General features: G+C 40.4%; 3 protein-coding genes across 3 annotated transcripts; 2 read left to right on the forward strand and 1 right to left on the reverse strand.

Annotated features, from left to right (window-relative positions):
* Nucleotides 1–585: 585 nt before the first annotated feature.
* On the forward strand, nucleotides 586–3,535 carry otop2 (otopetrin 2). Its single transcript, XM_040049055.1, has 7 exons — nucleotides 586–764; nucleotides 1,317–1,717; nucleotides 1,812–1,948; nucleotides 2,033–2,091; nucleotides 2,173–2,297; nucleotides 2,380–3,161; nucleotides 3,259–3,535. Exons 2-7 carry the CDS (start codon nucleotides 1,321–1,323, stop codon nucleotides 3,427–3,429), a joined length of 1,671 nt encoding a protein of 556 aa, XP_039904989.1. The 5' UTR covers nucleotides 586–764; nucleotides 1,317–1,320; the 3' UTR covers nucleotides 3,430–3,535.
* Nucleotides 3,459–14,385, reverse strand: hid1a (HID1 domain containing a). Its single transcript, XM_040049031.1, has 19 exons — nucleotides 14,233–14,385; nucleotides 13,359–13,508; nucleotides 12,305–12,475; nucleotides 11,498–11,614; nucleotides 10,686–10,792; nucleotides 10,439–10,555; nucleotides 8,230–8,437; nucleotides 8,085–8,141; nucleotides 7,850–7,990; nucleotides 7,673–7,763; nucleotides 7,430–7,581; nucleotides 7,250–7,328; nucleotides 6,976–7,140; nucleotides 6,644–6,871; nucleotides 5,207–5,358; nucleotides 5,040–5,126; nucleotides 4,857–4,948; nucleotides 4,590–4,748; nucleotides 3,459–4,497 (listed from the first exon to the last, which is right to left on the reverse strand). Exons 1-19 carry the CDS (start codon nucleotides 14,296–14,298, stop codon nucleotides 4,434–4,436), a joined length of 2,403 nt encoding a protein of 800 aa, XP_039904965.1. The 5' UTR covers nucleotides 14,299–14,385; the 3' UTR covers nucleotides 3,459–4,433.
* Nucleotides 14,386–15,168: 783 nt separating this feature from the next.
* On the forward strand, nucleotides 15,169–20,038 carry LOC120744610 (protein FAM104A). The gene is made up of 3 exons (XM_040049115.1): nucleotides 15,169–15,748; nucleotides 16,188–16,305; nucleotides 17,819–20,038. Exons 1-3 carry the CDS (start codon nucleotides 15,732–15,734, stop codon nucleotides 18,029–18,031), a joined length of 348 nt encoding a protein of 115 aa, XP_039905049.1. The 5' UTR covers nucleotides 15,169–15,731; the 3' UTR covers nucleotides 18,032–20,038.
* Nucleotides 20,039–25,413: the final 5,375 nt, after the last annotated feature.

A 25,413-nucleotide genomic window follows, 5' to 3' on the forward strand; every position in this document is an offset into this window, starting at 1 on the left:
TTTCTGCTTAGAACTAAAGTAGAAATGAATTCTTTAGGTTTATATTGCTGCTATTGCCACTGACACTGCTATTTGTATACTCACTGAATTACATTAAGTCCAATGCAATCAAATGTGGTGATAATTCTGCTTCGTCAGTAATGCTAATTCTCTGATCGATGCAATAATTTAGCTTCTGGTCTAAATTATTATATATATATATATATATATATATATATATATATATATATATATATATATATATATATATGTGTGTGTGTGTGTGTGTGTGTGTGTGTGTGTGTGTGTGTGTGTGTGTGTGTGTGTGTCAAACATAATTAATTTGACTGCTACCAGCATCAGATACGCACCTTAATGATTAACCATCATCTAATTCATTTTCAGTGAGTAATGAGCATTTATATGCACATAAATCCATTCAGATGCTTAATATGAATGCATCAAAGTCCATATCATTTACATTGTTTATTTTGCATTCGAAGGAAAGCCATCAAGTTTACTTCTTGAATTTTCAAATGTCTAAGGTCAACAGGACTACACTTACAGTCCGCACGACCAAAATAGCTCCTTCTTGGAAGCTGCGAGAATCTGCATAGTAAACAGACTCAAGTACCCGTCGCACTTGGATTTCCCTTCAGGCAGTTCCTGACGTGCGCCAGTGTCACGAGCTAGTAGAGTTCGTTGTTTATGGAATAACGACCAAATACGAAACCGGACCTGACCAGCACAAGTGACGATTGGGGAAAAACACCAAAATATGTGGTGTAAGTCTCCTTTGGGTGCGGTGAGAGATTAAACAATCAGCCAAAACTAATTGCACCTGTTTTTAGTCGTTTACGTGAGCACTGCGGAGGCTTTCTGTGCAATCTGACCTGCGCAGACTAGAGCGCTGATCCACTTAGGCTATGCCGTGTTTTCCAACTCAGTGTTCACTTTAGATAAACTTTAACCCGAAAGCAACATACACCCTCTGGCATCTTGACACTAGTTTGAAAGTCCAACACGAACGCTGTAGATCAGTTTTCACTTTTCTCTCTCTCTCTCTCTCTCTCTCTCTCTCTTTTTTGGACAGTCACATTTAAAATAGTGGTGGATGTAAATAATATTAATCCTGTAGCTAAAGCTGAAATATCGTTGTTTTCCATACTAAAAGACTCATGTGGTGTTTTAGTACTCTTGAGTGCGCTTTTATAGTCCTTCCCCGCTTATTTACTTTAGTAGGCTCATAAAAAAATCTCGTATTTCTCAAGTATTTCCCTGTAAAGATATGGGATCATTACAGCTTCACTTAAGCTAAAGCACATGATCTTTTGTAGGAAAATGCCAAACGTTGTTATGACGGCTCATCCATCAAATGGTGGAACTGTGACACAAGTGGACAGCATCCAGCATTTGCCCAGTCCTCCCCATCCTCCCACTGTGGATGGTGCTAGTGAAAGTGGACACCATGTGGAAGTAGTTAAAGAAAGGACCCCCCAAGGTGGTGAATGGCTCCTGTCTGGGATAATTTGCATCAACATCCTGATGCTTGGCTGTGCTCTGGTCAGCAGCAGCGCCTTCAATGTTGTGGCCATAACACCAGTGCACCGGCAAATCTTCCTCATCACCCTCCTCGTCCTTACTATGTTGTGGATGCTGTTTTACATGGTCGTCACCTCCCGAAAGGATCGTGCAGTCTTATTTAAAGATCGCCATGCTGGGCCTGTGTGGCTCAAGGGTGAGAAGTCCGAGCAGTGCTTTCTGGCTCTGTTTCTGATTGCTCATTTCAGCTTAAACCCCTAATTTTTTATTATTTTTTTTATATGTTGCAGCTGGGCTTGTGCTGTTCGGCCTCCTTAGTTTCCTCATGGACATCTTCAAGATTGCCACTTATGTGGGCTACCTTCACTGTGATTCTCCTGTTAAAGTAGCCTACCCCATTGTGCAAGCTGTGTTTTTATTTTTCCAGGTTGTTGCATGTTATGAAAATTGTAAGAATATACGCGCTCTTGCATGCTGCATTGGTAAAACTTTTAAAAGTTGTCTCTTTTAGACCTACTTCCTGTGGTTTCATTCAAGGGACTGCGTGCAGCTACACACCAACTTAACACGGTAGATTCTTTTATACATTTCATCACCTCCGTTCACTCATTTCAGAGTATATAACATTCCTTATCTTTTTTCCCTCTTCAGATGTGGGCTTACTCTTACACTTTCAACTAACCTGGTGGTGTGGATGGCAGCAGTGACTGAGGAGTCGATTCACCAAACTGAGATAACTCATCTGAATATAAGTGTCTCGCACAAGTTGTACAGAGGTATTGAGCCGTAGCTTCCTGTTTTTAGATGAAGGTCAGTTTTTACGAGGAAAATAACTGATGGTTGCTCTTTCTGTTCCAGCCAACTACGGTGCCAAGAAGTGCACATGCAGTCATATGGCATGTGAGACCTTCAAAGAGGCCTTCTACTACCTGTACCCCTTCAACATAGAATACAGCCTCTTTGCTTCTGCCATGACCTACATAATGTGGAAAAATGTGGGCAGAATTGTTGAGCATCACAAGCACCACAAATTTAACTTCTATGTGAAAGATGTTTTCGTAGGGCCTGTAGCAGGACTGCTCCTGGTGGTGGCAGGACTTGTTACATTTGTACTGTACAAGATTAACATACTCAAAGAAGACAAGGATAAACGAAATAAGGCCCTGCTGATTCATTTCATTATGAACATAGTGATTGTTAGCTTGATGTCCCTCTCCACTATGATTGGCTGCATTATTTACAGACTGGACCGCAGGGAATATGTATCAGACAAAAACCCCACTCGCAGCCTGGACGTGGGGCTACTGGTGGCATCCTCTTTGGGGCAATTCATCATTAGCTATTTCAGCCTTGTGGCTACAGTGGCGACGGGAGCCCAGGGTTACCTAAATGTGCTCAACCTGGCCTGGGCTGTGGTATTGGTGGTTGAGATTGGCCTGCAGAACTATTTCATCATTGAAGGCCTCCATCGGGAGCCCATCAATTTAATGCAGGCAAATGCCCGTGCTTTTCAAGACCACGCTGAAATGGCCAATGACGTGGAGGGTCAAATATCAAGATACTCAATTTCTAAAAAGCCAAGTTGGAAAAGGAGAGTTCTGAGGGAAGTGTGTGCCTTTTTGCTCCTGGCAAACATAATTGTAAGTTGTATTTGTGCTTATTGGACTATCTACAGTTGTAACAACTACCAGTGTTTCCTGTCAAAATGTGTCTAATTCCCTTTTTCTATATTGACAGCTATGGATCATGCCTGCATTTGGGGCTCGTCCCCAGTTCGACCACTCCGCTGAGATATACTTTTACAATTACACAATGTGGAACGCAATTGTGAATATTGGACTTCCTTTTGGAATCTTCTATCGCATGCACGCTGTGGCCAGTCTCTTTGAAGTTTATCTAAGAGATTGACTAATCTCGTAGCTAGAATCATTATTTTGATTTAGGTGTATAAAAAGTGAACAATTTTATGTATCAAAACATTTAACATGTTATTTAACTACCTTTAATAAATAAATTTTAAAAATGTCTTCGTGTTTTCAGTTTTCCCTGTAGAAGGATTCAGTGCAGGGATTTGATATGTGGCGATGCAAATGTGTTCATATATCAAACCTTTTGCAGATTAAGTGACGAACAGGAGCATGATGCCACCTAGTGGTTAACATGTGAAGGTGGCGCTTTTACAGATGGCAGAATTGGACTTTGTGCAGAACTACTGCTACTTTATGAACCGTTTACACACCTGAAATTTCAGATTTTGCTTTACAGCACTGTCATACATAATGTGACCAATGCAGAATTTGCAGATACATATTATATATTATATTTTTTTTTTCAGGACACTTTAAGGAAAATACAATTTCAGCATAGAACATTATAAGCATTTCTCAAAAATGAAACCTTGTCATATACATAAAAACATACAATCTGTCTCAAAATATAATCACATAAACTTCAACCACAAAAGACAACTCAAAAAGGTGCAAGTTCACTTTAAAGCATTTCAAGTACAACAAATAATATTGGAATGATAACTTTGAGCTATACAGGATATGTTACACGTCTTTGAAAGTTAAACAATGTTCCCTCTTTCACTTTTATACTGCTAAAATTTGCCTCAGCCCTTACCAAACACTCCAGTCATCTCAGTGCTTTGACAAACATTCTGCGGTCTTAAGGTTTGAAGAAATGTACAAACACAGTTGTTTATGGACACTAGTGATAATTCAAACACTTTCTATCTTAATATAGAGAGAAATTTCTACTCCACTCATCTGAATGACTCCCCTGTCTAGTTTGGTGGTGTCAGAAGCAAGCAACAGGTTCACAAGGATAGTTTCAACACAATGAGGTTTCCCACAAAACCAGCAGATACTGAAGGGATGAAGAACCCTAGATTCATTTTCATTGACAGTCTACATCCTCTGGATCTCAAATAGTCGGACGTCAGTGTCATACCAGATCGGAGGATCAACATTGCTGAAACAGAAAAAAAGAAAATAATGGATTCGTTTTAATTTGCTTTTGAGGATATCAGTGTCCATAATTCCCATCTAAAATGCCTAACTCACCGCAAATAAACGACGCCCCACATGTAGGTGCGAAACCACATGGCAGTGCCTGCATTGGCCTGATATTTCCTAATGAGGATGGGGTGAGGAACTGGCAGCAGGCCCACTAATGTGCCATGCTGTAGAAACTTTAGGATCTCTGATTCATCTGTTAGACCCCTGCAATGAAAGACACAGTAGATGTTTACAGCATTTTTAGTAATATATCAAAACAGTTAGAATATGCTTTTTGCAGTCCGATCAAAGCTAAGCGAAGTGTTTGCATACTTGTCGATGCAGATTTTCTCCACCTGAGGCACCAGCACCTGTAGAAGTCTCATGATGGTCTGCAGGGGTAGCTTACATTTCCAAGAGAGGACCTGGGATAAAAGCGAGCAAATCTAAATTGACTTCTCATTCCTCTAAATATCCAACATCTAACAAAAACTGAATGAGAGGCTGAGAGCAAACCCAGTCTGGTGTGGGAGCCCAAAAGGACGTTGACGATGCACTTGACAAACGTCTTCTCTCCATTTCTGCTTCAGTGTAGAAAACATCCTAATAGTGTGAATAAATGCATTTAGAAATATCCTCTTTTCACTGGAGCAAACCAATACACCCCATAAAAAGGCACTTACTTCATTGTCCCTGCCTGAGTTAGACTCCGTGTCGCTGGTCCCAGTGACTGCACTTTGGTCTGGGTGGACAGCGTTTGGGGAGTCTGTCTTTGGAACTGACACCATGGTGCCATCCTCTGATACTTGGGACTTCTCTGTCAGTTTATCAATGCCTACAGGAAACCAGCATCATAAATCACAGGACATTAGTGAATACGTTACAGATGTGTGTGGCGACATTATTTTACTTTTATAGTCTTACCAAAAAATTAAATGCAACACCAACTAATTTTGTGTTGTAACTAAAAAATGCATAGAGACTAAATTAAAGACATATGAATTCAATCTGCTAGTTCTAAGGCAGTGATTTTCATGTGCATGATGTGCATATGTACATGAAATACATGACACTTTATTAGTTATAGATGTTCAGCAGCTTGCATCTAATGAGCTAATAACATGGCAGCAACTCAATGTATCTAGGCATGTAGACATGGTCAAAGCAGCCTGCTGAAATTCCAACCGAGCATCAGAATGGGGAAGAAGGGTAGTTTAAGTGACTGAACATGAAATGGTTGTCGGTACCAGATGTGTTGGTCTGAGTAAGATTTACAGAGAATGGTCTAAAAATAAGAAAATATGGAATGAGCAGCAGTTCTCTGGGTGAAATGTCTTGTTGATGTCAGAAGAGGATGGCCAGACCGCTTTCAGCTTATAGGAAGACAACAGTAATTCCACTTCTTATAATCAAGATACACAGAAGAGCATCTCTGAACACACAAAATATTGAACCTTGAAACAGATAGGCTACAGCAACAAAAAGCACACCAGGTGCCACCCCTGTCAGCTAAGAACAGGAAACTGAAGCTACAGTTCACGCGGGCTGGTGGAAAAACTCTTCCAGGTCTGCTAAGTCTCAATTTCTGCTGCTACAGTCGGATAGTAGAGACAAAATTTGGTGTGAACAACATGAACGCTTGGCACATTTTGGGCCCCTTATTACCAACTGAGTATTATTTAAACCCCACAGAGGACTTGAGTATTGTTAATGACCATATCAGTCCCTTTATAACGTATAAAGACAACATGTGACGAATCTCAAATTATGTCTGTTTTTTGAAGAAGATAATGAGTTGACTGTATTTGAATGGCCTCCACAGTCACCAGATCGTAGACCTATAGAGCACCTTTGCAATGTGGTGGAACAGGAGATTCTCATCATGAATTTACAGCCCGTAAATGTGCAGTAACTGTGTGGTGTCATGTCAATATGGATCAAAATCTCAGAGGAATGTTTTCCTCACCGTTTTTGAATCTGTGCCATGAAAAATTAAAAGACTTCTGAAGGAAAAATGTGTCCAGCGAAGATATATGTTATGTGCGCTGTGACTACCACACAGTGAATAGATTGTTTTGAAATTACAACATTACCGTACAAACAACACGTAGAGTCATTACCTGGCATAGCAACCAGGCTGGCCTTTAGTGTACCGGGCTCCGCTGGCACAGCAGGGTGTGAGCCCTCCATGGATACAGTCTCTTGGGAGCTGGTGCGGGAAATGACGTCGGGCGACTTCTTCTTCCTTTGCAAAGCCTTCTGGATGGAACTGGGGTCAGAGGGCAGGTTAGCCAGCTGATGGAACACATTACGCTTGCGAATTATGGCATAAACCAGGTTGCAGTTTCCTGGGGAGAGAAACATGGACACTTGTGAAAATAATGTATCTCACAACAAAAGAACTCTATCTATCTATCTATCTATGCCTTGAATGTCTCCAGCTTTCTCTTACCATCAAACTGGTACTGGATAATGTTGTTGAAAGCCTCGAGAAGGAAAAAAACCAGGTGATGGTTCTGAGCTGCAGAGAACAGGAACCAGGTGGTGGAAAAGGCCTCCAGCAGGTGGAGCAGTTTATTAGCTGCTACCATTGACAGGCTCTTCAAGTAAGGGGAAACTGAAGGATAAGCAGGAGTATTAAAAGGGTGTGAAATAAAAACTGTAACAACTAATTGTCATGGCGTGGTTATGTTGAAAACAAAATCTGAAATAGAATGCGTATTTACCATTTACAATGATGGTTAGTAGGCAGTCAAAGAGAGGCTGGAGACGCTGGTGGCCTGTTGTGATTATCTTGTGAAACACCTAGAAACCAAACAGAGCCACAGCTGTAAAACTTCACTGTATTTGAATTAGTTAGCTATCAAGAAAACTCCCATTTCAGCACAGCAGCAGGTGTGTCTTACCACTATAAGGAGGTCAGCATGAGTCCCTGTGAACACCGGGATGTCCATAGGCACATGGAGAGAATAGGGCTTATTCAAGCGCACGCCAAAGTTTCTCTCACCACTCAGCAACAGCAAAATGAACACACCAATGTGCATAAGTCCAACACGTGCTGCAGAAAAGACAAATCACACCAGAAATTGTTAAATGCATGCTTCTAGTAGAGGTTTGTCGTGTGCAGTGAAGCAACTGAGGAGACTCACACTGGTCTGCTCTCGCGTCATTCAAGTAATAGAGTATAGGAACCAGGATATCTAACACATCGCTGCTCTTCAGGACAAAAAACAGGAACTTCTGCAGTGGAAAGTAGATTGTGACATCAAATGAAAGCACCTTTTAATGCATCGCCTCCCCAAAGAAGCCTTTATCTTTGTTCTAACCTTATTGAAGTCGCAAAGTTTCCAGAAAAGCACCAGAAGCTCCTGGTGGAACTGGATCTTCTTGGTGGAGTTAGGCAGGTAAGTCTGGGTCAAAGGGTTGGTCAGCAGACGAGCCAGGCCTTTCAGTACAAAATCAAAGTCCTACCATTGGGAGACCACAAAGATACAGATTTTCACAATACAGTCTTTAAAGTAATGACATTGGAGGATTTTTAAGAAACACTGATATGCATACCTCCTCTCTGTGAATCCTTGACAAATAATTCACAAACAGGTTTTCTGGTCCTGTAGACTGAGCCGAACAAATTCAGAAAGATTTGAATAACATTAATTAAATGCAATAAAGCCATCAAGTGTCTTCGTCACAGTCTTGAAGTTACCTCTTGTTCCTCTATGCTGGATGGAGAGGCAGGGGGGTGGGGAATCCCTCCATCATGCTCCAGTGTCACAATGAGGATCTGTACCGCCTGCTCCACCAGCTGCTCCCGGTAGTCAGAGAAGAGCAGGTGGTTGTACGGGATGCCATAACCCACCGGGTCATAAGCGCACACCACATTCAGGAGAGACGTGAATAGAGGCAGAGCATGTCTAGGGACAAACAAAGATGGTGACAATGTCACTAAATGTCACGCAATCCACCTTTTATTTTTTGCAATTTTATTTACATCTAAGAGATAACTGAACCATGACACATCACCATGGTGATATAGCAAGGTTTATGTCACGAACACTGGGGGGGGGTTTTGTGATTGAGTTTGAGTGTTGTATTATTTTACTTTCAGCACTTATTCTTGCTTGGTTTCTTTATGTTTATACTCTCAGGCTTTTTTGATTTCTTCTCATGGTAGTTTGTTAATATTTAGTTCCTTAAGTCTTCGGTTTCTTTTACCCCCTCTGTGTTCTTTGTATCCTGTTGTCAGCTCTTAGCCTCTGTGGTAGGTGCTTTTCTGTCTTGTTATTTCCTGCTTTATTCTGTCATTTGTCTCCTAGTGTCATGTTTTAATTTTACTTGTTATTCTGATTTAGTTCAGCTGTGTGTCCCAGGTTCCTCCTCACTGCACCAATCACCCCTCTGTGTATTTATAATCACTATCTTCCTTTGTCCTTTGCCAGGCCGTCTGTGTTCTCAGCCTGTTCAGTCCGATCTGTTTGTTATGGTTCCTTGGTTTCAGTGGTCGATTTTCTGCTTTTTATTTGTATTGACTTATACTCCACTAAAAGAAAAGTCATTATTATTTAGCAAGATTGGCCTCTATAGTCTGCATTTGGCTCCTTTTGCGTACATCACTATATTTATGTGTGTGTGTGTGTGTGTGTGTGTGTGTGTGTGTGTGTGTGTGTGTGTGTGTGTGTGTGTGTGTGTGTGTGTGTGTGACATGGTAAATAGTCAAAACCTTCTGTCAGTTCTAAGGTTTACATATCAGGAAATTATTAAAACATTTTCTAGTCCTTACTGTGTCACCCTGAGATGAACAACAGCATGACATATTACACTTTATCTTTATTTATTTATCAAAAACTGAAATGAAATTGAAGAAAATGCACCATTCAGTAGCTTGAAGAACTGCCTTTATCAGCAATAACTAGAACTACTTGTTTTCTCTATGACTTTATCAGTCTTTTCCATCATTATGAATGATTTTTCACCGACTCTTCTTTACATGCATAACCCAGTTTCAGCCAAACTTTAGCTATCAGACAGAAGGCCCCACATTTGACTCTAGAATAATTTGGTATACAGAAAAGTTCAGGGTCAGCTCAGTGACTGCAAAGTGCCCAAGAAAACAAGCATAAATCATCACCCTTTATAATTGGTATGAGGTGTTTGTGCTGATGTGCCTTGTTTGGTTCTCTCTAAATGTGGTGCTTTGCATGATGACCAAACATTTCTGCTTTGGTCCTGTTTGCATAAAAGACACTGGTGTTTTCAGATGCAACTTTTCACATCTAAGCCATTCTTTTTAGGGAGAAGATGCTTATTTTTTGCTTATCGCTTTGAAAAAACATTAACTTTTTTCTTTTTGAGTCTGACATGCAGCTTGGGCTTTTTGCACTTTCTGTGAGCACTGTGCTGTCTGACCTTTGGGTAAATTTGCTGGGATGCCCACTCCTGAAAATACTGGTAGCTGTCTTGCAATATTTTCCACTTGTGAATAATGTCTCTCGCTGAAAAACAATTGAAACTGCCTTATAAACCTCCCACTGCCAAAATATCTGTTTTTTTAGAAGTTGTCGCACTTGCTGATGATCAGTTAATGACGTATATTTGGTTAGCAGCACCTGGCTGCTCTTAATTCCCATGGAACCAGTAAGGATGTACTTGGTTTTGTCACACACTGCTTCTGTAGTCTGGTTTAAGTTGTGTTAAGTGATAAATGACATGCTGTCATATGTCATAGTTCATCTGAGGTTGTATTTACCTCATTTTGAGATGTGCTAAGGGCCTTTTTTTTTTTTATTGTGTCCTGTGAGTAAAACTTTAGAATTGGATTTTAAAATTTGTGTGCTTCTCCTTCTTTCTTTTTTTTTTTTTTTTTTTTTTTTTAAATCATTGCTGTATGTGTGGATGTGCTTTTATTTTTCCATTACCTGTTTTCTGTTGAGCAGAAAAATGTCACCCAAGGATTGAGGATAGTGTTGTCTGATGAAGGAGGGAGGTACATGGCCTCGGAGAAGCAGGTCAGTAATAATCTCAACAGTTCTGTCCTGAAGGATGGAGATTGAAAAGACAGAAAAGACAAAAAAGAAAAAAGAAAAGAAAAGTAAATCACACACACAAAAATAAGATTACATTTTAGATTTTACCAGGCTCTGCACACACTTGAGGCCAACTCACCTATTCAGATCATGGATGTAGTTTAGAGGGGGCGACTGTGCAAATCCCACCCCTGCCTCCCAAATGTATTCACAGCTGTCTATAGACTGCATGCTCTCTACCGAGTCCTGGATAAAGTCACACACACAGACGTACACACACAAAAAAAAATCCAGTCAAATAGCTTTATAGCTACATTTCCTGGTCTTAGATTTGCAAAGTAATTTATTCAGTGACTTAGACTCAATTGTAGATAATGGGAAGATTGACATTGTCAAACATTGTTAACTCCTGGTAAGAAATAGCTTATGAAACCTGATTTCTGGTATATGAATTCTAATATTCTGCCATTGCCATCCAGATTGTGGGTAGATATAATTTGCTGTTGCTGTCACTTTTTATATAAAAGATAATCTCACTTTAGTTGCAATAACAGACTTTTCTGACATCTACCTTAGCACTGAAATGATTACATGAACAGCAATGGGGAATTCAAAGTTACAGACTGAGCAACATTCTTTTCATACTCATGGAGAATTCTTCCTTTGTCGCTGAGAAAGAATCAGCCACCAGAACCTAGCTCGGTGCTTCGGTCAAACTTGAGTGGCAGGTTAGTTGGGAAATCTTTGATCAGGAAGAAGGAAACAGTGCTTGAAGAAATATGTCTAACGTCTGGAACAATGTTAGAGACTAAGGTCAAGGAATAAATGTTTGTGCTGCACTATTCTGTCAGCAGTAACTTCTTTTGCTGTAACTTCTTTTGCTGGATGGAGGTAGGATGACAAATTAATGACACTGGACTGTACCGTGTCAGAAGGACAGCTGTTACTCACAGGGCCCCTCTTGTGACTATGCACAGTGAAGTCAGGGCAGAAGAGGAGGTCAGCGATAGCCAGGAGCAGCGACTCGGCCAGTGGTCGAGCTCCTTCATCATCATCCAGCTCGTCTGTCTGAAAAAATGTGGAAAAAGTGGAATCTTTCAAAAATATTTACATTTTTTTAAAGAAAAGGAAGAGAATACACCTTTTTATATCTGGAATGAGGGAATTTAGGTTCACTGGAATAAAGCATTCCCACTTGGGAAAGCACAGGGCTTATAACCACTGTTCCCTATCAGCTGAGTGCATGAGCAATCGCGCACTGCTGACACAGTCTCCGCGCACAGAAAATCAGCGAAATAAAATAAATACATGTATTTACTTTAATTCCAATTCAGGCTGGATTTTTTTTCTTTTTGTGTGTGTGATTTTCTGTGTGGGGAGACCGTGTCAGCAGTGCGCGATTGCTCACGCGCTCAGCTTAGAGGGAACATTGCAACTAATTTATTAGGTGAATCCATCTTTATATAAGTAAAATAAGAAAGCTTCTGAGAAGCTTGTTGACACTCTGTCATATTTTTTAGAAACAAACAAAAGCAGTATTTAGTGTTACAAGTGATTTAAAAACCCGCTGAATGTGATGAGTATATTTATGAATATTTTTATCTAGCTATCTATTTTCTTAACTCCTGATCCAGCCTTGTGAGCACTGTGATAGACTGGTGACCTCTCCAGTGTGTGCCTCGATTTTCTTCCATACAACCATGGATACACAATGTTAATCTGTGACAAACTGATCTTCCTTTTCCCATGCCAACTCACCCCAGCCCGCCCAGCACCAGGCACTGTGGACCAGAAAAATCCTCTCCAGTCCTGGTCCTCAAAGATGTAGGGAAGGATGCGGGTCAGAATGCGACAGCAATTCAGGACTACCTGCTTTTCTTTTTCAGAGGGACAACCAGACTCTGCTCCCTGGACAAGCTTCTCCACGGCCTGAAGAATCCAGAAACATTGTAAGTGGGTGATTATATTTAGTATGGAACATAATATCTAGTATCTACATCTTCTGTACTGATATATGGCACTGATCATTTAATTCAGTTTGATATTGTGTTTTAATTCAATTTAAAAACAGTGAATATGCTTCAGCTACACTGGTGCTAGAACTTGTTTAGTTAATGAAGCATGACCCACACAGCACACCTCACCACACATCAAGGATCTATAGTGTTTTATAACATTTTTTTTGAAATAATATAATTATTTTAACACTGAATTCTTTCCAAACCAGAATGTCACCATGGGGAAAACAGCTATCCATCCATAATCATAGATTTTAATCTATGATTATAATAATTTCCAATCAACTTTTAGTTTGAGGACATAAAGATATTATAGCAGTTATCAAGAGTCATGCTCATTTGTTTGTTAGGAAACATGGCACCATGTTAAGCACCAGCAGTCTTACCAACAAACAGACAAGCATACTTAATCTCTGTATCTGCAATTTTTGGACCAAAAACAAAAATTTACTTGGTGATTTATTATCTAAATTTAATCAAATACACGCTGCAGATAAGCAAGCTAAAAATAAGCAAGAACCCTTTGAACCTGCTCAGCTTTCAAGGGCTCTCATCCCCACCTCTTCATTTAATTATGCTGTGAGCCCCACTGTGTTTGTTTCTGACAGGCAGCTTCAAAACGGAAGCTGGTGGCTAGAGACGGGAAGCAACGGGAAAAGGAAGGGGAGCTGACTCATTTATTCAGACATCTAAGAGCCTGTGCAGGGCTCTGCAGTCAAAATAAGGCACAGTTTCCAAACAACAGCATTCCATTATGTAACACAAAATGCGCCGAGAGTTTATTTAATGCTTACTTTATAACAAAGGGTCGCTAAATTTGAGGGGGACTCCTCTCGAACAGCTCTTATCTCTGCAGCTGGCACCAGTGCAAAAACATCCTGGACCGTGGTGGTGGTGTCTGCCCAGAACTGATCCCAGAAGGCATCGTCTGTGGCTTCCACTGGCTGGAGAAAAATATGTGCACATTTCAGTTCCCTTTGAAGCAAAACTGAGCATTTAACCTCGGCCAGACGTCTTATTTTATTTTATTTTATTTACAACAGCCTTGATCTTGCGCTGCACAGCATTAAAATCTGAGACCTTTACCTTCATACAAAGATCTACACGCTTATCCTTTCATGTATTTTATACATAATCATGGCAATGTCAACACAATTGCTTGTTCTAGCAGCAGCGCAAACAGTATCTGTGACACTGACGGCACAGTCCACCTGCCGCATCTGCAAACGTAGTCCAGACCTACGTCATCACCTTTGATTTTGCTGTACGCCATAATGTATAATCATCTGAACTGAACGCGTACAGCATTGAAAAACCAAACAAGCAAAAAACAAACAAACAAACAAAAACAAATTACGGTGACTCACAAAACAGATTCTGTGACAATTTAATCCAGTTTAATAAAAATACGACACAGGCCTGTTTGCCGCGTTACATTCAGATGATAAATATTTATAATCTGCAAAATAATAAACAGACGTGACCCGAAAATGCTGCATGCAACACGAGATTAGTTTATTTTTATTTATATATATTTTCTTTTGCTCCTGCGTCGCAAGCGTTATCCCTTCATCTCGTCGACGATGCTCTTCGGTGCGCCCACTGGCTCTGTCTTTTAACGATTTATTTAGTTGGATAGAATATACATATAAACTGCTCATAACCCACCTGTGTTTTGGTCGTGAGCTGGATCACTGCCTTCCTGAAGTTCAATTTAGAGTCGGTGCTGCCCATTGCGGTTATTTGCCTTTATACACAGAAGGACCGCCGCTACTGACAATCCCTGATAATCTCACCTCCGTCCTTCGCTTGAGTCATTGGCGGAGACAATTTTTCACTCTATTGGCTGACTGGGCAAGCAGGCTGCACTACAGACTGCAACTTCCGGGTTGAAAATGTGCCAGCCACTTACTTCAGAGTTTTTTTGTTTTTGTTTTAAGCCATACAACAGAAAATACAATATAATACATGGCAACCTAATCTGCACGTCTACTCTTCAGTATAAAATATCCATAAGAAGATATATGTGGAAATAGACTTCAGCTTACTGCTTTGTTGACTTGTTTCTGTTTAATAGTCTCAGCCCTCAAGACAAACATTATGACAATAAATGTGTTTGCAAATGGCGACATCCTATGGGGAAATTAATGTGGTATAAATGGGGTTGACTTGATCAGTATATTTTCAGGGTTAATGTGCTGTTTAAAGTCAGTTCTTGTGTAGAACGTAAGTCTCTGAATGCTTTGTTACTTTCGGTTACCACAGAATCCGGGAACAAGACGCAAGAGATTTGTGCATTTGACTGACATCGAACCAAAAACCTGCTTCTAAAGCGAATGTACAAATTTCACACTATAATTGCTAGAATACTGTTACCTTTAGGCGTTCTTCCTTTCAGTCCCAAGCCACCTCATATTTTTACTTATGAAAAAGGAAAAGCATGCATTACACAAGTTAGCTTTATTTTCTGTTGCTTATTTCTGTTGCCCTTGTTATTAACCTTCACGTCTATATTGGTATATATATGCTTTGTTCTCCCAAAAAAACAAAGCCATGTGAGTTAGGATTCGTTTTTTCCTATTGGTCTTTAAAGGCACCATAATTGGTCTTTGCGCAGGCGCGGTGCCATGTAAACACAACAGTTGCGGTTGGTTGTGCGTGTTATCAGTTGCAAGTATCGTTGGCTAGGTTGAGTTTGAACGCTAGTAATTTTATTTCGATTTAAGAGCGCAATAGTCCCGAAAGGGAGTAAAAATTGTACTGCGTGCTGTAGTTAGCTAACATATGATAAGAGGATTCCCGTTAGCTTGCGGTGACGTTAGCATTAGCTTTGAACCAATGATAAAGCGCTTTAGGACAGGCTTGTTAACTACCTAGCTCGTCAACGCCTGATCTGTTTTTGTTGTCAATTAACGCCACGTCGATTTTTTTGTGTGGTTTATCACTCTAACTGATGTCTTTGGCACTGTGACTGAAATGGAAAACTGTATCGCATTGTTATTGAGCGTAATTAGCTAATCAGGCAAAGTTAGCTAAACTAACAGGCCGTCGACAGACAGGAAACGAGCTCCGTTAACCAGCAAATAACGTCAGCCAACCGGCTCCTCCTGTCTGCTCAGAAGAAAATAAAAAGAAGAATCTCGTTTAGGTTGCTCAAGTATTATCATATGTTGACTGAAAGCAGGTGAGCTTACAATATAACTCCATTTGAGTAGATTGAGTAGTGATTGAACGAGAGTTGGCTCGACGTTTCCGTGGCCTTTGTTGCAGGACCCACGTAAAATGTTGAATATGCTAACAAAATAATCATGGTTTCAGCAACCGTAATTGGTCACAGCAACTGTATTACTTTAACAACTGTAGTGCTGTAGGTCTATGGTGTCTTCGAAGTACCGTTGAGAATATACCGAGCTAGCTGGTCTTGAATATAACAATGGCAGCTTGCAGTGACTTTGCATAATAATCGTCATGTATACACTGTAGCAGGGATAAGTCATTGCTTTTAAATTCGTCTACTCTACAGTTAACTGAGGAATTAGGTCTCATATGTTGCTTACACTTGTTTTTAATAAGTTGGTGAGGCCAAATTAATCTTTACCTATTTTGGCTTTCTACCTGAACAGGAAACGGCAGCACAGTGGTGGTGATGAGGAGAATGGCCACCTGGTGCCCCAAGCCAAAAGGCAGACCAGAGCACATCCCATCTCTCCTGAGCCAGGGCGTGATGCCTGGGACTCTGAGGTACAAGCGTTAACTGAAACTTGCATTAAGCATGTTATTCAGTTCATTTAGAAACTATAGAGGGAAGGTAACATGATACTCACAGAAACCTGAATAGAAATGCAGAATAAGCATTTCTCATTTTTTTGCATGTCATTAAGCAAATTTTGATATTGCACAAAGATGACTGGTGTGAATACAAAGTGCAGTTTTTAAATGATGGTTTCATTTATTAAGGGGAAAAAGCTATCCAAACCTACCTGGCCCTATGTGAACAAGTAAACCTAATAACTACTTGTGCCATCCTTTGACCCAAGAACTGCAGTCTAGCTTTTGATAACTGGCTACGAGTCTTTCACATTACTGTGAAGGAATTTTTGCCCTTTCTTTTTTACAGAATTGTTTTAATTCAGCTACACTCTCTAGGTTTTTGAGCATTTTTTGAGTTCAGGACAAACCCAAAGCATCCCAATCTGATTTGAGTCTAGAATTTGACTAGGTCAGTCCAAAGCTGTCCATTTTTTTGTTTTCTTGAGCCATTCAAAGGTGGACTTGCTTGTGTGTTTTTAGATAAAAGTCCTACTGCATTGACTAGTGTGTTTGAGCTTCATGGCACAAACTGATCAACAGACTTTCTCCCTTAAACGTTACCTACCATATTTGACTTTTAATGTAATGTTGGCAGCAAAGTGGTTGGCACTGTTCCGTCACAGCAAGAATGTCCTGGGTTCAATTCCACTATCAGGCCGGGGTCTTTCTGTGTGGAGTCTGCATGTTCTCCCTGTGTTTGTGTGGGTTCTCTCCGGGTACTCCGGCTTCCTCCCACAGCCCAAAGACATGCAGTTAATAGGGATATGTTAATTGGAACCTCTAAATTGCCCATAGATATGAATGCGGGTGCAACTAGTTGTGTGTGTATTAGCCCTGCGACAGACTGGCAACCTGTCCAGGGTGCACCCTGCCTCTTGCCCTATAACAGCTGGCATAGGCTCCAGCACCCCTGCAACCCTGAAAAAAAGATAAGCAGTAGAGAATAGATGGATATGATGTTGATGTACAAATTAAATTTTATGCTGGTACTAATGAAACTCAAACCTTATTTTCCAAAACTTTCAATTAAAGATATTAAGATTAAAGATCATTTAAAACATGCATTTTGTATTCATTCAGGTTATCTTTGTCTAATGCTAAAATTGGTTTGACCTGAAACATGTCAGTTTTCCAAATCTGCAATAAAGGAAAACAAGTACACTTACTTGCACCCATAATGTCACTGTGCAGTTGAAACTGTTGTAAAATCATGACTGCTTGTTCCTTAGTTTGAAATATCCCTCTGTTTTCCTGTATTAGTCTGTGTACATGTGGTATTTTAACTTTGTAGTATTTAATTTTATTTTTAGTCAGGAGCTTTGAATTTTACTAGATGCAGATTTAAAGTAGTATCTGTTTCACTTTGTATGATATTAAATTCCACGTTGATGTGCAGACCCTGGATTCTAACATTCTAATGGTAATGTTAATATCTGCATTTCAGTCATCCAACAGTGAGAGCAGCAGCAGCATCAGCAGTCCTGAACGTGCAGCTGGGAGCTGCGTCAGTCAGTGTGCTCAGGGCCCCTGCAGTCCGCTTAGTGTGGGCAATTCTTTTGAGCCCACGAACCCAGTGTCCTACCTGCATATCAACCGCATCCTGAAGGATGCCCACTTCCAGAGCCTTCAAAACCGAGGTCACCTGAGAGACACATGACGACATAACGTCCCTCTGTCTGTCGCCAGAGGACCGAAGCCCTGAGATGAGTATGAGCATCACATGCTGAGTCACTTCACACAGCTCTTCCCCACCCATCTCCACTGTGGTATGTCACAGCTCTATAGACGTGTGGATGGAGACCAGCATCTGGTCATGTGTCTGAGGATGGTTCATCATTAAAATAAATCATAATGATAATCATTTTAGCAATAATAACTGTGATCAACAACCATTCTTTTGATCCACTTATTTTCCGACCAGTCTGGTTTACGTGCTTCTCTAGGAGCCTTATTGTGACTAGATGATGATGATGAATCCATGTATTTTGTCTTAAATGTTGTGTGAAAACAAAGCAAGCTGTCAAGGTGCCACCATACACAATTTTAGGCTGGTCAGTGTGACTGCTTTAGGCTTCTAGTAGGGGAATGGGGGTTGTAAAATGCTGAATCAGATGTCTGTGTAAGTACATAGACCAGTCTCAGGGAGGATTTGCACTTGTCTTGGACTGCTCATTTGCTTTCATAATTAGACAGGGACTACTTTATGGGGGGCTGTAGAAATCATGGGTGTTAACTTGGCAAAGGACAAGATCTTTTCAACCCTTACTTATTTAAATACCTGATTTACTGTTTTGTAAATGCATCTCAATCAAACGTGTTAGAGTTGGGTCACGGAGAAGGTCACATTTTTTGAAGGATTGATAACACTCCACTACAGAGAATTTCCAACAGTTTGACTGGTAAAATATTTTCAGTGCCATTGCATTCTTGTGTTCATTTTCATGTAGTTTAATTTACTTCTGATTTTGAAATTTACCATGTGTGGATCACTTGAATCACACTTTTTGTTAGTTCATGTTAATAATAACAAGATACTGAATTAAACAAAAAAAAAAAAAAAAAAAAAAAGATGGACCAGTGCTTTTGCTTTTGCTTTTTTTTTTTTTTTTTTTTTTTTTCTTTTCTTTTCAATTCAGTACCTTGTTATTTTAGTTTGAAAGCCAAGGCACTGCTAACCAGCTAGCCCCACCTTTTTTCTGCTAGCTAGGAAACTTTCAGCTGCCTTCAGTGAGTCTGTTATCCCAAGAAGGCTCTTTTCTGGCTCGGTACGAAATCAGCTGTAAGCTGAAAGGTCACTTCAGCCAGAATCTGCAGCAGACGCAGAAATTGTACATGTTTCATAATGCAAAGCTCAGCAGACGTGCAGATCAGGACGAGAACCAACATCTTTAACTGTAGTCCAATTCAATGGCGTTTAAGTCTATTTGTGGAACGTGATAAGTACTGGAGAGGCAGGGAAATGACATGAAAACCACGAGAATAGCCTCCTGGCCAACATGGGAGCTAGGGTAAGGTAGTTAATTCCAATTAGACCTAAAATAATATACCTCTGTATCGCAAGTTTTGTGAAAGTTATCTGATAAGATTGGTCGATCACTCGGCCCTTAATGCAGACTGAATCATCTATAATAAGGTGCATGTAATTATAATGTTACTGTTTTAAATAACAACTGGATGAAGCCATTTCCAAATGAATATAATAACGATCAAAAGGGACAGTGGGAATGCTCTTATTTGTCTGTATTATTATTATTTTTTTCTTATAATAATGACAATAGAGGCTGGTTGGTATAAAATTGAGTGGACAAAGCTGACTAACAAAAACACAAGAGTACTTTGATTATTGTGAGTTGAGCTCAGACGAAGTAAAGATAATTTTAGTGTTTTGTGACCATGGAAAAGTGATCCAGTATGTTACCTTTTATCTCGTGACCACAAAGAGAAATCCAAACAGTAATAACACCCATTAGCTCTACAGCCTTCCAGATGTCTTATTTTCTCAGTTGTTTTTTTTTTTTTCTTTTTTTTCCTTTATTGTACAGGGGATGGTGCATTTGGGGGACAGCTAGTTGTTTCTGTCCAGACAGAGTTGCAGTGCAGCCTTTTAGGTTTAAAAAGTAAAAAATAGGCTTGGACTGCAATTATTACTGGAGCCACTAAAGAGCAGATAGTTTTTCTGCCTGTGCACTACCATTCAGATAGTCCCTCTGCACCAAACATCCAGGTGGGTTTCTAGCATCCTGTTGGGATTGATTTATTTAAATCATTGTCCCAGGACTAAACTCAGTTGTTGTTTTTCTTTTATTTTAATTTTTAAACTGGCATGGCAGAAATGAAAGCCTTTTTGAAGATGTGGTTTATTTTTGTTCAATTTTATATTTTTTCTATATTATATATTTAGTAATGTACATGATATTAATGTGGCAATGATTCTTTTGTGAATATCCTCTCATTTCATAAATAAAATTTATTGATTTTTCAACAGTTGTCTTTCTTTTTTTGCTTCTGGTCACCAAATGTTTTATGCTTTCCAAAGTAATGATGTCTTTTGGTTTGTTGTTAATATATCAACTCTTAATTTTCAGTGTGAGAAGGAATGTTTTCTATTGGCTATTCATGCTGTCAGGTTTGCTCATTGTGGAAAGTCTATGCATACAGGTATCCTATCTATCCACTTTTTTTTTTTCCTCCAGTAATGAATGGCTCCCCATGTACTGAGACCATCTTTAATGAGACATGACCTGTGTCTAAGGGAAGCACAATGAAAGGTTTCTTTAATTAGCATGCTATGTGTCCTTGTCACAGACACAGTAATAGATTACATACATTAATGCACCACATGTAACCACGGTTACCGTACTAGCTACAGTGGGCGCTCATTACTTGCCTCCTTTGATTCACCCGCTCCACCTCTGCTAAATTAGAGATGACAAATGGGTTAGAAATGTTCCCGCATTGTAAAGATATACCTCTTTCTGCAGGTGCATGATTTAACCAACATACAGCCTTTCATCTAAGCATCATCATCTGAAGTATATCAGAATATCCTGTTGTGTTTTGTTGTGGACAGATATATACATATATAGAGAGAGATAAATAGATTTAATTTCTTTTTCCAATATGCATGAGGGAGGAAAGAAGCCTATTAAAGAAATATTGCTTCCAAAAATGATTCTTTAAGATGAAGTAATAAACTGTAAAAGGTACAACAGCTAAAGTTGGCCAAGGGCTGTCTTTATTTTAACCAAGTATGTAATTATGTATTTATTTATGAATTAATCTAACTTTTCTGATCCTATTTAACATTACGTGTCATTGAAGTTTTGCAAAAGCCCAAAGGCTGCTCCTGCACCAACCTGCCATTTAAACAACCCCAGTAGGGTTGAGTGTGCATCCCAGTCTGTGCTGTGGAAGCGGCAGATGTTCTAAGCACAGATGTTCTCAAACAGAGCAGCAGAGGGCAGCACACTCTGTTAGCTAGACAACGGTGTTCATTGCAGTCTGAAACTCATAAACAGTAAACAACTCCACAGCAGGATCAAGACATGTGAGCTACATAGAAGATATTTATCTTTAATCAGTTGTTACATAGAAACACACACACACAGAGTCCTTTCCTTTCAGCACACAGATATGAAGGTGGGCGATGATGAATGGCTCCCATCAGTTGAGTGGAGAAGCAGGAGAGAGTTAAATGCGCTGTCCTTGTTCTGCGGTCTATGTATGCGCATACATTGTTATATTTTTACCATGGCCAGCTAAAAATCTGGGTTAGTCTATGGCTCCTTTTCTGTGTGTCCTCTCGGCTGATTCCCATCTCGCTTTAAAGGTGAATGCACGGTGAACACCAGTTACACACAACAGTGCAGGCAAACAGAGAAACCTGTGCATGTTTTACATTCATCAGTGTCTGGTTCACCTTCAGTTTCAAGATTTGCAGATACCAAAGCTCCTGGAATAATCTAACCAACATTGTTCTAAATAATGTTCCCAGGGCAGTCCCTCAAGTAATGGACATTCAGGTGTATATATAGTTATACGTATAAGCGTAAGGACTAAAAGAACATGAGAAAAGACAGAAAAAGTCTGTGTTAAGCTGCTCTGGTCACCTTTGACTCTGTTTGCCAGACTCTGGCTGAAATGTATTTGGGCAGCTGTTGCCTGGCATGAAATGGTGATTGGGTTGGCATCAAGTATGGTGTTTTCCTTCTCCAGCCAACACAAACATCTGCTTTGCCTCCCATCACCATTTCGCCCGATATCAAACAACAAAGCTCGCCTGCTCTGCTGCCCACGGCCATCCTAAGGATTAATGACCCACCGAGCACATTAGCAGTGCCCTATTGCCCCTGCCTGGCTGGGGATGGGAACAAGGAAAGCCAGGGCAGGCAAACAAGGAGAGGGAAGGATTAGTGGTCCGGATGATAAAGTACTGTACAGGTCAGGAATCAAGATGAATAAATTTTCAGGTGATTGTGAAATGTTGAGTATTTTCTCTTTATACACTTGGCCTTGATCAATAATTTTACTGCCAGAATAAAAATATTGCAATATCTGAAAAAAACAACACAGAGCAGGGAAAGTCATCTGAGGATAGAGGTCGTTAAAATACGGAATGTATGGCTACTAAAGCACAGCACTCAGGCTAAAACGACTTGCTCTTAAGTAAAAACAAAAACTAAGGATCTTCTTCCTTCTCCTTTATGAGCTGACCTGCACTGCTCCTGTGAGTACTCACTTTCCTAAATGCTGATGTCCGGGTGTGGACGGGAGGGCTGGATTACCTCAGTGACTGTAGCCTAAACATGCAGCTCCAATGCAGCTGAGACACAGTCGTCATTTTCCTGAGCGAAAGAAAGCACAGTGCGGCCTCTATCTATAGAGCTGTTTTAAAGCTTTGACCGGACTGACCAGACAAGGAAGATAACCAGCTCTGCATGCTTGGGCCGCTGTCTCCAGTCCACTTTATGGCCTCCCTATTCAATTTCACACAATACATTCCACGGGCAATGTACAGTTTAAGCTTTTCATCGCACAGCCGAGTCTGGGCCCCAATCGGACGCTATAAACGTTCATCCCAGAGTTCTGTGTGTCACATGCATGCTGCAGCTGTTGCTCCTTTTATGGATGCTTAGGAGAATATTCACCCACGCTGTCTTGTATTTGTAAAATGTGATGTTTACGTGGTTCCGTTTTGCTCTGTTGAGCTGTCAAAACTTGCGGGCTTTCAACCCAGAGAGCTCTGCAGAGAATAAGTGCAATAGTTTAGAGAGTGTCATGCTAAGTGGGACTGTTTAGGGTTGGCTGGGTAGAACATGCACTCAGCACACCACCATATAGACTGCTGTTTTCTAAATGGACCCTATTAACTGAATGGAAATGGGCTGCACTCAGGCCTGCGTTGTTAGTTCAGAGAGGACAAGCTACGCGGCTCACACAGCCTGGTGTCGTCTCAACACGGCTGACCTGCCACACTGGCATGTTTCATCACCAGAGGACCGATATGGCGCCGCTCGCAGCCACCAAAGGGCAATTTGTTGCATTTGGACTATAACTGTCAGGAAGAGATATACCCTCACTTAAATAGCCGCCCATAATCTGCCCCTCTCCCTGTATTATCCTAATTGAACCCATGGGCGGCCAACACCATCAATAGCTGAGCTCATCTGCAAATTAATAAAACATGGGCCTTCACCAACTCTATGTCTGTGATAGAGCTTGGAGCTACTTAGACACACTAAAGGAGAGAGTGTTTGTGATTTTTATTTGGAGAAGAAAAGGAAGTACAATAAAATGTTCTCATTTTGTTTTCCAGCGGTGATGAGCACAACTTCTTATGGCTCCCATGGTCAAACATGCATTTCCTAATGAGATCCTTTATCTTCTTCTCCTTCCAATAATGGAAATGCCTATGAAAACCATTATACACCACTTACCTAAACATCATCGTGGTAGTTACCCTGTCATATAGTGTTGCTAGATCACTGGTTGCAGGTTCCAGCTGATTCAACAGGTGATACGATGTTCTGTGTTTTTTCCTCACTGCTGATGTGAGACCACATATGCCTCGGTCAGGACTGAGACATGCTGGCACCATCAACAAGTGCCACATCAGCGCAAGTACGGGGCGGCGGGGCTTTTGACTAGTGTTTATTTTGACTGTCTGGACCGAAGCCCAGCGTGATGTGGGAGACTACGAGAGAGGTGGTCATCATAATAAGACCTGCTTCTTAATAACAACAAATCCTCGAGGACACTAAGAAAACAGCCCGACGTTATTAAAGACATCTATCACATCTCGTGGGCCGTTAATCACTCAGTCACCATCTCTCCCTCCACCTCCTTTCGCCACTGATGATCACTCTTCTACCGAGTGTGCAACCAAGCCCACAGTGACCAAACTTTCCTCTTCTTGCTCTTTTTTCAATCCCATGCAGCTTTCTTCTATGTAGCACAAGGACCTTTGTTTTCACACACACAAAAAACCCACAGCAAAGACTTTCAAAGACTTTGACCTCCCACTGGTCCCCGAAAAGGAAGGCCAGGTCCAAAGTGGCATCACTCTCTGAGGGAAAACAGTGCTCCTCCAATATCAACACAGCGTACCTGGCCTTGAGTGCACCTCAAAGCTTTTGGTCTATTCATGGGTTTATTTTACAGAAGAGTTAGTGTGCACTAAAAAAAAGAAGAAGAAAAAAAAGAAAAAGCCTCTTGGACATAAAGAAAGGAATGCTGTAAAAGCTGCAAGGCCATGACAACTTGATGAGCCATCAAGACCGACGCTGAGCAACCACAAACATGGATAAAAAAGGCTGACATCACAGGGCTTGCGTATATGGAGTCATGGATATATGGACAAAACAGAAAAACAAACTGACTCCCCAAAGAAAACAGAGCGAGTAATCCTTGGACAGAGCATTGTTTGGGCACACTCATGATTGTTGAAACACCTCAATGTTATTGTGAATGATGGGGCATGATTGTCTGTGCTGGACTGGTTACAAGGTGGGGGGGTGTAAAAACACGAGTAACCATTAAACAAGGAAGGGTTCCCTCACAAAAATATACACATATATGAGAATGTTTAAAGCTTTTAATTACATGCATAAGAATGAAGAAAAGTATTTCAGAGTATAAGAATCATGCCATAAGTCTTTGAGTTAACTGAATCATACTAAAAAAGGATGGGTAGAGTTAGAATATAGTAAAGTGCATTTTTTCTCAACTCTCTGACTTCACTTGCACTATTCTTGGCGATTTCTGCAATGTTTGACTTTATTCCAGTGAAATTTAAGGGAAAATATAGTGCCTTTAAAGGAGTCTCTAAACCATCCACCAACTCCTTTGGCTGTGAATCCAATGTGGGAAAAACAAACTTGTGACTTTAAAAAAATCAAAAATCAAATCTAGATTTGAAACAAAAAGCTTACATTACAAACCGGAGGTGAGACGTTTAAAGAAAGTGGATATTCAGAGATGGGAATCTTGGTTGTAAAGGATACTCACTTCAGGCAAATGAAGGTCGGATGTATGGGTGGA

The sequence above is a fragment of the Simochromis diagramma genome, unplaced genomic scaffold (assembly GCF_900408965.1).
Source record: "Simochromis diagramma unplaced genomic scaffold, fSimDia1.1 OVJJ01000321.1, whole genome shotgun sequence".
Taxonomy (NCBI): domain Eukaryota; kingdom Metazoa; phylum Chordata; class Actinopteri; order Cichliformes; family Cichlidae; genus Simochromis; species Simochromis diagramma.

Bases quoted from the DNA above. Each gene is read 5' to 3' on its own strand.
- otop2 (XM_040049055.1), top strand. From the start codon at position 1,321: ATGCCAAACGTTGTTATGACGGCTCATCCATCAAATGGTGGAACTGTG. The intron at 2,298-2,379 runs GTATTGAGCCGT...TTTCTGTTCCAG, and splicing joins CTCGCACAAGTTGTACAGAG to CCAACTACGGTGCCAAGAAG. The intron at 3,162-3,258 runs GTAAGTTGTATT...CTATATTGACAG, and splicing joins TGCTCCTGGCAAACATAATT to CTATGGATCATGCCTGCATT.
- hid1a (XM_040049031.1), bottom strand. From the start codon at position 14,298: ATGGGCAGCACCGACTCTAAATTGAACTTCAGGAAGGCAGTGATCCAG. The intron at 13,509-14,232 runs GTGGGTTATGAG...ATTTTTCTCCAG, and splicing joins AGCTCACGACCAAAACACAG to CCAGTGGAAGCCACAGACGA. The intron at 12,476-13,358 runs GTAAGCATTAAA...TGGATTCTTCAG, and splicing joins TAGCGACCCTTTGTTATAAA to GCCGTGGAGAAGCTTGTCCA.
- LOC120744610 (XM_040049115.1), top strand. The intron at 16,306-17,818 runs GTACAAGCGTTA...TCTGCATTTCAG, and splicing joins GTGATGCCTGGGACTCTGAG to TCATCCAACAGTGAGAGCAG.